The sequence below is a fragment of the Coptis chinensis genome, chromosome 2 (assembly GCF_015680905.1).
Source record: "Coptis chinensis isolate HL-2020 chromosome 2, ASM1568090v1, whole genome shotgun sequence".
NCBI lineage: Eukaryota > Viridiplantae > Streptophyta > Magnoliopsida > Ranunculales > Ranunculaceae > Coptis > Coptis chinensis.
In genome coordinates, this window is record NC_141457.1 from 86,853,178 (window position 1) to 86,864,939 (window position 11,762).

Sequence of the window (11,762 nt, forward strand, 5' to 3'; positions counted from 1 at the left end):
AATGATCCAGTACTCTTTCAAATTAACATTGTAGACTGTACATACTCTATAAAACTTTGGATCTGCCATGTCACAAACTCACAACTTGTGAAATACAATAGTAGCCACCGGATAGAGCCCTATGGCCCCCACACCAAGCCTTTTTATTAGATAGATTGGATTGTTTTGGGTTAAACATAAACAAAAGAGTTATAGTCACTTGAAGGTGGCCAAGTGAATCTAATTTCCTAAGTTTAATTCAATTGTAGCATGTTTTATTTGTTATAGTCACTTGACATCAAATGTATGCACAATTGCACATGATCAAGTGGTAAAAATTGCTCATTTTATTTAGTTTGGTTTTTGAGCAGTTCTTGTCCGAGAAACTAATATTTCATTAGCAGCCTCTGTGTTTCATCAAGGAATGGGTTGTTTTTTAGCCGCAAATCAAAACTTGTTAAAATGTTAGCCAAAACTTCATGGGTCCTCACCTGGTGATTCCACTTTAGAGCTGGGCAACCCTAGAGGCTAGACAGAAATCAAAGAATGCTCTTTTTCTAATGCAAGCTAAAAAAGAAATAATCACATTTTCTTGGTTGGCCTATAAACAAAGCAACATGCAAATGAGCGACGACCAACTTTTATGAAGAAGAAGGCCCAACGTTCTTGGAAAGTTGGATTATTTTCATTTTCTTGTTGGTTATCAATTAATTATGGACTTAAATTACGGGAGATTTGGGTGATTGGGGAAGGGCTTTTGTATAATTATATGAAAACAATAATTATGGAGGAGTCCAAAATGCTTCAACCTGATTGGTTGGACAGCTAGGATAGCTTGCACTTGGGACAGCAAAACCGGACACGCCATATAGGACTATTTCTCCTCATACTTTCCGGACACGTTAGAGCATTTCCAATGCAACTAACAACTTATTACTTCCATATAAGACTATTTGATGGTACGAGACATCCCGTCTGAAAGGGGAAAAAAAGTCGCGGGACAGAATGAAATAACTTGTTGCACGGCTTGTTTTAATTATTTGTAAAACTCGTTATATTTATTAATAAAAAATTTCACTTAAAAAAAAAAAAAAAAAAAAAAAAAAACTACTCTCATTGTCACCTTGCATCGGGCCATTATTTTTTGCTCATAAGAGTGACAAGTTGCTATTTCCCCTCAAAACTGTTTGCATTGGGAATGCACTTAGAAAGAAAGTTGACTTAATCACAATTCATAAGTTACAAAAATAGAGATTTACTAGTTCTTTGGCTTGTGCGTTGCACAGGCTAATCTATTTGGATTGGTAGAGTTTACATTTAAGTACATAAGAGTAACAACAGATATAGAGGTGTAGTAATATGGATACAAATGTATTTGAAAGTATATATTACATACTAAGCCATCTGAATTCTTGCACATAATAAAGAATTGGATGGTATACAAGCAACATGGATTAAGCATATATTGCGTACTAAGCCATCTGAACTTAAAGTTTGAGTTAATATGTCAAATTCTTATACTGAGTAAATACTCGGATGTTATACAGACAACACAGTTGAAAGTATGAGGCAAACAAAATGATGGCTCGTGATCAAAGTTATTTCTAGTTCCTGATTTGGTAATAAATATTGTCATTAAACAATAGAGTTGTTTGGTTTGTGTTAGATAGAAATGCACTGCAAAGGAGGATGTTAATGATTTGTTCTAAAAATAAGGGAAGAGGATAAGGAGCCAAACTCATATTGGTTTGTGTTAGATAGAAATGCACTGAAAAAGGAGGATGTTAATGATTTGTTTTAAAAATAAGGGAAGAGGATAAGGAGCCAAGCTCATATTGAAACTTTGCAGAAAACAAAAGATGGCAGTTTGCCTCAAACACAACATGAATATAATTCTGACCTCCTAAGCCCAAGTTGCAAGTCTGCAACCTAACGCCCTACACGGGTGTCATATATTGGAGTCCATGCCACGATCTAAATGCAGGATGAAAAGGGAATCTCAGTCCCATTTGTATTAGAGTTTCAATTTAAATAGAATATGCGTGCCACCCCTAGTACTATATATATGTGAGATAGAAATACGAAAAAGAATAAATTGTATAGTATGATAACTCAACAGGTTAACCATAACGAATCAGTCTCATAAGTGAGAGTTATTCATCTATTATTACAAATATTATGCTGAAGGAAGTCAAAATAAAATAACATATATAGATACGACAGTAAACTCCTTACCAACATCGACAGTTATTCGACTATCATCAATTTTGCTTCTGCAAACAAAACAATTTAATTTTGTTTAGTAAATGATATGTTGTAGTTGTAGTTGGTCCTGAAAAATTTGATATCACACTTATTACTTTATAAGTTGTCCTCTTTATTCTCTTTGACTTGTAGCTTAAGGTTGAGCAATCATTAGGAGCGTCATTTGTATCAGACTATGAAAAAAACATCGAAATCATTTAATTTAAATGTGATACGGTGGGAAAATCATATCATAATATTAAAGTGACATAGAAGTAAAGTTAAAAGGTACCTTTGTATTTGTTTTGTCTGAGGTTACCATCTTGGAAATCAAAATGCTTTCTTCCGAGGAATCCTTGTCTTGTTGATCAATAACTATTTGATCTTGCAATAAATAACAATTAAGTGTACTTTACAAAGAAATATTACCTTTTATACATAATAGTAAGTGAGTCGGATACTAAACATTTTGGACGTTCTCATGTATGCCACCAATCTAAATATATTGATCTATGTGAAAGATTTTGCTGACAGTAAATGATTTATTCTGATCTTTCAAATTAAATGGAGTTATTTTAATTTCAAAAGTGAAAGATACTCCTATCAGTTTCTTCAATTATTCTTTGATCAGTTCAAAACCATTATCCTAAACATAGCAACAATATAGTAAGTAAGAACTGCAGTATAAACGTCACACTCGTTACAAACAATATTCTAATAACATTGACCATTTCTTTTAACCTATTTCTCCATATCAACCAATTTTTCAATAGGATCCAATATAAGTTTTTTAGCAAGTTTGTCAAAAACCACCAATGATATAGAATGTGTTGAGTTTTCAATTTGTATTCGAATCATATACCTTTCAAAAAGGGAAAAAGTTGTTAAGTATAAAATATGTAAATTGATTTAAAATAACAGTTTTAGCTCAAATCTTGGCTTCACATCTGTAACAAAAGTATGGCAACCATCGCACCAATCATTGTTGTTTATGCGTATCACTTTTCTAACACATTTACTGCAGCCATAATAAAAAAGCTTAAAATCATGTAGCACTTCACAAATTTTTGCTTCACACGTGTACATTGTACCTTGTGTTTGTGAAGAAACACAAAAAAAATAATTATGGTAATTATTTTTCAATGAGTCGAACAAAAAAGAGTTGGTAAAGACAAATTATATAAGCTATTTCCTTACCATGGAAGGCTTTTTATCCAATGCATTTATCATCTCCCGCAATGTTTTTATGTAAAGATTATTCAAAACATCATCGTCGTAAGTCAATACAAATGGCATTGTTAACAACTGAGTATTTTTCCCCTCGCATCTATAAAATGTATATAAGTACGCATGTTGGTAAATTGCTCATGGGAGATGTAGCTTTCAGATTTATTAGAAGCACAATATATTACTTGATAATTTCTTCCAAAGGATGTGCCTTTGGGATGTCTAAATCAGTATAAATTAAACCTTGGTTTCAGTTGTAGATGGTAGAGCGTATACACCTGTTTTAACACATTTGATTATGTTTATAACTTTGTACCCGAAGTTAATTATGTCAAAGCACATTTTTTTTGTAAAATATGTACCATTGAAGAAGGTCACACTTGTGGATGTAATAACTACAATAGGAGCAATAGTAAATGTTCGAATATTATCTTCTTCAATTTCGAGACTTTTTTTTTTCCAAAGTGTAATCTTCAATTGATGACCTCTACATAAATAACAACACATTTTCTATTATAATTTCTATATGTTATATATACAAATGAGCACTGCCTATTATAAGTTTATTTACCTTTCATTTTGTATGATAATATCCCTTCTCTTAGAAATGCTTGATGTACCTTCCTTAATGTAGGACATAGATATCAAAATCCCAATGACATCTGTAATTCAATTGCAAAAAGTGTTTTAAGGTAATGAATACTTTGTATAAGTTTGTAATGCTGAAATTCCGTTATATGTGTGATTACCAGTTGCATTTTGAGTTTCTTCATAGCTAGAACTGATGGCATTGAAAGGCTTGAAAGAGAACATATACATTGGGAAGTTGTTAGATTGGTCATTCATCAGTTTAGCAACTGTATCCCATTTGAAGAATATCATGTGTATATTGTTAACATGACGCAAAATCTTTCTCGCTAATCCTACATTAAAATTTGTGATGATACAAATGTTTCCTTCTTGGAGAACACGCTCATGTTTAAGAGCATCTTCTTCAGGAACAGAAGCATGCATCTGATTGCCCTGTATAACATAACTAATAAATTAGCAATTTGGTTTCTAATCCAAATGGTTCTATTTACTATAACACATTTTTTTTAAAAAAATATGGTATTCATTGCCAAAAGATTAGAAGGAAAGATACATACATGGGTATCAAGTAATATCAAGTCCAAGCTTATGCGTTTATCGCCATCTTCAAAGTCAAACACCTCCCAAGTTCTTGAGATTCTAATGATAATTTTCCAATGTTTCTTAGACCTATCAATCTGGTCCAATGAAGTTGCCGCCATTTCGATCTACAATTGAATAACAAATTAAAAAAGTATGAAGAAAAGAATCAACATTATGAAATTTATCTGAAAGGAAAAGTATGGAATGGAGAGAAGCGAAGGAGCACCTGGAGAGAATCATTTTTTTTTTACTATTGGGAGGGAACCATATGAAATATGTCAAAGGCATGTCCATTTAAAGAGAAAAGAGTGACGATTGAGAAAAGAGAAATCTGAAGTGTTGCGAAGATTGAGAACAAAGCAGTTGGTAATTGCTATACTGGGTCAAAAAGTTCGAGAATAGACGACTTGCAGTAACTGCATTTTATATGGTAGTTTTTCTCAATTCAATGAATGTAAATTTTACTTAGTGGAAAAGGTAGTTATATACTTAAATGTCCTACGGTTCAATGCAAATAAAAAATTGGATGGGAAGTTATCGAAATGGCACTACATTTTGGAATGAATATGTTTTTTTTTATGAGTTGGGCAGAGTATTTGTGTTCAGTTATGTGTAATGCACAATCGAGACAGATATTACTAATTTCGCCTACTTAATTGATTTTCTCTTTTTTTCTTTCTTTCTATATTTGCATGGGAAATTGAAAATTGTGATACTAACATGGGTACTTAATTGGTGTATTAACGTCGTGTAGGTGGTAGCCACTATTAGGATGCCTCTTTGGAGAAGGAATTCTCAACTGCAGGTGTGCATCAGTTGTGTGATACATTTGTGGTTTAAGAGATAAATTAATACGGCATAGTTTCTAATGATGACTCCTCATTGCCATTAAGACGTGGAGTTGGATCAAATATCAAAAACACCTTGCGTATCTCAGCATGCAGAGAATCAATTCCCTAGAGGAGCTGCTAGATTGGATAAATAAGCGATAGAGCCTCCAGATTTTGGTAAGAACATAATGCAGTAACTTGAAAAGGCTTCCCTCTTGTATAACAACTTTACAAAGTCTAGTGGTCTTGGATGTTGACAATTGTCCTCTTCAATGCTTGCATCGTTGAAGTCAAGAACTTGACAAATCTCAAGGTACTTGCAGATGACGACACATAATCCTTAGCAAATCCAGAACAACTCCAGAGTTGATCTATTGACACCAAGGATTGGATTATGAAATAATATCGCTTATGGGTAAGTGTTTGCCACCAATATCCCTTCAAGAGTTGTACCTTAGGTCCTACCATGGAGAGACCAGGCCTATCCAGCACAATCCTTCTTCCCTTCCTGAGTTGCTATATCTTTACATCGAGAATGGTGAACTCACAAGTGTAAGAACAGACTTATGGGGTAATACAGGAAAACCTTGGAAAATTTAGGCTTATGTTTGGAGTACTTGCCTCACTTAGTGGATTATCAGCTTTACCTATCATATTCTTACCATTGTGTTATTGGAGATGAACTTTGACAGCCTAGTTGAGAATTCTACTACTCTAGCTATGCCTGTTTAGAAGTTCCCCTTATTTGCTAACATTGCATGTTACGGTGAGTACCAATTCAGTAGATGATGGTTCTTGTGATAGAGAATTTATTGGAATTTGTGTTAAATTAATGTCCAATTTCTTCCATTATCTTGTATTTGTAGAGTGATTTTTTTGGGCAATGGTCGTTTTTGGGAATCTATACCACATGAAGAGATCATTTTTGCTCGACTTAAAAATCTGGTGTTGAGTGGGTTCATGGGCATGAAGAATGAAGTAAGTTTTGTCCAATTCGTCCTCAGGTTTGCATTGATGTTTCATACTATTAGAATCACATGGGACGCAACAGTTGAAAAGGGCACTAAAAGAACATGTACATTGGAGAATATGATGTAGTTCCGAAGGGCTTCACCAAGAGCAAGAGTTATATTCTCTGGCTGAAATTGCATTAAGATAAATGGAATTCCTGTCAACAACTATGTATTATGGGAGAAGGAAGAAGAGGAAAGAGAGTGAAGACGGAAGGAGGACAAAAACCACTGTATCATCCCTTACATACGTGTTAACTCTCTATTAGAGATAGGTAATCATGTTCTAGCGTTTTAGTGCGTGGTTTTCAGACTATAAATCTTAATTGCATGGTTTTATTGTGTGGTATTCAGAAACATAGATGTTTTTGTGCCTGGCAAACCCACCCTTATTGAACATTATATGTACTTATGTAGCATTTGATTATCATAGAGTTGACTGATCGAACAATGGATACAGAAGGTATAAGCGAAAAAGCAATCGAGAATTGAAATTAATAAAATTAAGATGCTACAACCGAATAAATTACAAAGTGAATGAATAAGTTATAAAACTGGAAGCACAATTCAAAAAGCAGTGAGCATAATAGGCAAATGATGAATGTTGAAAATTAATTAAATTACAATGGAAGATTCATACAGTAAAAATTACAACATTAAGTAAGTACTATATGGAGAACTTAAAAGTAATAATGTCATACATAACCATTACATAATAGAATTAGTCAGGAGATAAGATCATTTAACATCTCTATACATTCCGAAGCACCGGAAGTTTTGACAAAGTTTTTATAAGGAAGTCAATCTGTAGCTGCAAATGGTTCATAGATTTCATAAGGTAGTCGATCTGCAGCAGTAAATGGTTCATAGTCTTCTGGTATATCTGAATTTCTCTTAGCCTTTATGTAATTTAGCCGGAATTTGTAAATGCTCATGGAAGGACCCCTTTCAACATTCTTTTGGCACCCATAAACTGGAAAGCCTTCTTTATTGTATGCATCTGTTGAAACATGACCATTTTCTTGCCGCATACAATCAGTATAATCATCATGTAGCAGGAAGACATTGTTGGCTATTAGTGCTTAATCTGGGCTCAAACTGGATTCATCAGTTTTAACTTCGAAAACAAATGATAATCCTATTAGCTCATCCAATATGGCCTTTGTGACTGCTAAACCTCCTTCCTAAAATGAAGTAACATCAATAAGTCGTGGAAAAAAAATAGGGTTAGTTATACTTACCCCCCCCCCCCCCCATTACTAGTTGCAATTAGTGTTACCCCCCCCCCCCCCCCTCCATTTGAGTGATCTAATGGTCAGATTTCTTCATCCGAAACAAAAAAAATCATCTCATAACCGTTGGATCTTGCAATTGGGGAGGGTATCACTAATATTTTTGAAAACGGGGATAACACTAATTGCAACTAGTAGGGGTAAGTCTAACTAACCAAAAAAAATAATGTGCGACCAATCAAGGTATTGTGAACAGGAAAAGCAAATGGAGCAAGCAAATTCTAACCTTTTGATTCATTTGAAATAAATCATCGACAGGGATCAAAAGAACCTTTTCGGCTTGATTGCCAAAAAGAAAATTTGATGAGGAAAATGTTTGATCCTCTACTTTAATACGGAGGCCATACCTTATTATTAAAACATGAGTACATAAAAGTATAAGTTTGTATGTAGATAATATTAAGCATAACTCTATACCAAATAACCAAAATACACGATAATGAATAAAAATACCTTGGAGTAGTGTGAGAAACCATATCATAGCATCTCTCACACCATTTGTCATCAACTTTTTTGCCACAGTTTACACATGCCCGAGAGGATCAAAGTTATACATAACTTTTGAAACTTTTGCTTCAAAACTATAAATTGCACCTTGCTTCGAAACTATAAATTGCACCTATAAACTTTTGCTTCATTTGGCTAACAATTGGTTTTTTTCCCCTTAACATATCCATAATTTCCTTTAAGGATTTTCTGGAGGTGTTGTCGCTGGTCTCCATCACTTGAAAAATCAATTGAAAAGTGAGTAACAACTATCGAATCAAGCATTCTTGCTTTTTGACAATGGGTATATGTTTTATAAACTAACTATGAGAAAGGTGAAAACTGAAAAGAATTCATTTTCGGATTGTCTCTTTTGAGTTTATCTTTTTCCTGATTTTTACGACAACCGCTGTAGTCTGTAAACCTGACGAAGGAATGGCCATTTATATAGAGAGACTAATGAAGCGACTGAGTAAGTTTAAAATGAAGCGTCACAGCGTTTGGGAACAAAGAAGTGAAATCAAAAGGATTAGTTATTCGAGATTTTTTAACCGTGTGTTATTTTGGGTTTAGGATAACTGCTTTTTCCAACGTGGAGCGCTGAGCACACAGTAAAGGACAGCCTTTTAGTAGTGTTATCGGAGATTTATTGAGAAGTTCTCGCTTATTGCAGCTCCGCTCACGAAGTTAACTAGGAAGGATGTGAAGTTTGTGTGGACTAATGATTGTGAGAAGGCTTTCTTAGAATTGAAACAGAGGTTGACTACAGCTCTAATTCTAGTAATCCCGACTAGAGGCGGAAAACTAGTGGTTTTTACAGATGCTAGTAGAACTGGTTTGGGTTGTGTGTTAATGCAAGACCAGAAGGTGGTGACGTATGCTTCACAACAGTTAAAGATACACGAGAAATGTTATCCTACTTATGACCTGGAGTTAGCGGCAGTGGTTTTTGCTTTGAAGGTGTGGAGACATTATTTATATGGTGAGAAGTTCGAGCTTTACACAGATCACAAGAGTTTGAAGTATCTTTATTCACAGAAAGAGTTGAATATGAGACATCAGAGATGGATGGAATTCATAAGTAGTTATGACTTCGAGATTCAGTATCACCCAGGCAAGGGCAATGTAGTGGCGGATGCACTTAGTTGATTGCCTGGTGTTTTAACCACTCTTATGGTGCAAGAGTGAAAGAGTTTAGAGACTATAGCAGCTTATGACGTCCGGACTACGATACAGATGAGGGGTATATATGCAGTTTGGAGGTTAGGCCGGTGATTTTCAGTAGAGTGATTGCCATGCAACACAGAGACCGATTTCTTTTGAGTCGGTTAGATGATCTGGTCATTGATATTTTAGATGATTGTCCGTTTGATTGGGCAGTTGATTCTGAGAGAGGATTGAGATTTCATGAGAGATTGTGTGTACCAGATGATGCAGAGTTAAAGAATGAGATATTATATGAAGCTCATCGGTCGCGGTTTACAATTCATCCTGGAGGAACGAAGATGTACCGAGACTTGAAGAGGACCTTTTGGTGGGAAGGAATGAAAAGAGATGTCGGAGAATATATTTCTCAGTGTTTAACTTGTCAGCAGGTTAAGGCAGAACATCAGAGGCCTTCTGGATTATTGCAACCATTAGAGATACCGATGTGGAAATGGGAGCACATTTCTATGGATTTCATTGATGGCTTGCCTAAGTCTCGGAGAGGTAATGAATCTATTTGGGTTATTGTTGATCATTTAACGAAGTCTGCTCATTTCATTCCTATTGACGTGCGTAGAAATACAGATAAGTTGGTTTCCTTGTACATTCGGGAAGTGGTAAAGTTATATGGGATTCCAGTGAGTATTGTTTCAGATCGAGATCCTTTGTTCACTTCCGAGTTCTAGAAGAGTTTTCAGCGTGCTATGGGTACTAGTTTGGTGATGAGTACAGCTTATCATCCTCAGACAGATGGACAGACAGAGAGGGTGAATCAGATATTAGAAGATATGTTACGGTCTTGTGTAATGGATTTTGGTGGAGGATGGGAGGAGCATTTACTTTTGGTGGAGTTTGCATATAATAACAGTTTCCAATCGAGCATCGGTATGGCACCCTTTGAGGCTTTGTATGGGTGTCCATGTGACCATGTCGATCACCTACTTGTTGGGCAGATGTGGGAGATCGAGTATTACTTGGGCCTGAGATAGTAAGAGAGACATCTGAACAGATTAAAGTCATTAGAGAAAGGATTAAGACATCACAGAGTAGGCAGAAAAGTTATGCAGATTTGAAGAGGAAACGGGTTAAGTTTTCTGTAGGCGACTTTGTATTTTTGAAGGTTTCCCCTATGAGAGGAGTTATGAGGTTTGGCATGAAAGAAAAGTTGAGTCCACGATATATTGGACCATATGAGATAGTAGCCTCCGTTGGTAGTTTAGCGTATCGTCTTGCTTTGCCGCCTAACTTAGCGATGATTCATGATGTCTTCCACGTGTCTATGCTACGGAAATGTGTGAAAGATCCTACAGAGGTTGTTTAGTCAGCAGAGCTAGAGTTGAACGATGATGTAACTTTTATAGTGAGGCCTATCACGATAGTAGATAAGGATGTGAAACACCTTAGGAGGAGGATTGTAAACTTGGTAAAAGTGCAGTGGAGTGAAAGGGAAAATGATGTGACTTGGGAACTTGAAGATAAGATAAGACAAATGCATCCTGAGCTCTTCTTTGACACTCTACCTTGAATCTCGGGACGAGATCCTTTTAAGGTGTGTATATTATAACACCCCGTCTTTTTATTTTGTTTTCCTAGTATAATAATAATAATAATAATAATAATAAATAATAATAATGATAATAGATAAAGCAAAAGATATGATAACTATCAACTTAGGGATAAAAGTCCCGTAATTAAATATATAAGTTTCAACCTTTGTTTTTCGAGGAGATTTTAAAAACATAAAAAAATGAGTATTCTCACGTAGAGTTTTTGGGAAAAACACAACGAGAGTTTTATAGAGAGGAATAAAAAAAGGAGGGGGGGTTTACTGACAGTAGAAAAGGAAGTTTTTCTGTTACCTAGCTGATAGTTGGAGCGCGCTACAGGTGAGTAGAGAATACCTCAATTCATTTAAACATGAAATTTCTTACTCTTATTACTCTTACAGTATGTTTTGGGTTTACCGACAAAGTTATAATGCTATCAGTTTTTTGCTTTACTGCGCATGTTAAGTTTTTATGTTTACTCACTCTGTATCTATGCAGAGGAATTGGAGAATACCTATTGTGTTCACATGATAAATTTTACATTTAAAATTATGTGGTTTAACTACTGTTATCATTGGTTCGATATTGTCGACAGAAAATCTGCCCCAATCCTTTGAAATAAAACGAATACATAAGTTGGTTATGATTATTGTAATTGTCTTGGTGGAACTAGATAAGTATCTATGCATTTCTTTGATTTGTATTGACGGCGATTGTTGGTGTCGTGAGATTGGGTTGTTGAAGCTCCGGAGGAGCAATAATGGCGTC

General features: G+C 35.0%; 1 protein-coding gene across 1 annotated transcript; it reads right to left on the reverse strand.

The window, feature by feature from the left end:
• Positions 1 to 2,964: 2,964 nt before the first annotated feature.
• Positions 2,965 to 4,742, reverse strand: LOC147518585 (replication factor A protein 1-like). Its single transcript, XM_086593959.1, has 4 exons — positions 4,599 to 4,742; positions 4,200 to 4,473; positions 4,022 to 4,112; positions 2,965 to 3,085 (listed from the first exon to the last, which is right to left on the reverse strand). Exons 1-4 carry the CDS (start codon positions 4,740 to 4,742, stop codon positions 2,965 to 2,967), a joined length of 630 nt encoding a protein of 209 aa, XP_086450085.1.
• Positions 4,743 to 11,762: the final 7,020 nt, after the last annotated feature.

Excerpts from the sequence above, each read along its gene's own strand:
- LOC147518585 (XM_086593959.1), bottom strand. The coding sequence starts at position 4,742 with ATGGCGGCAACTTCATTGGACCAGATTGATAGGTCTAAGAAACATTGG. Across the intron at positions 4,474-4,598 it reads TGATATTACTTGATACCCAT|GGCAATCAGATGCATGCTTC; the intron begins GTATGTATCTTT and ends TATGTTATACAG. Across the intron at positions 3,086-4,021 it reads ATTATCATACAAAATGAAAG|GTATATGATTCGAATACAAA; the intron begins GTAAATAAACTT and ends CCTTTTTGAAAG.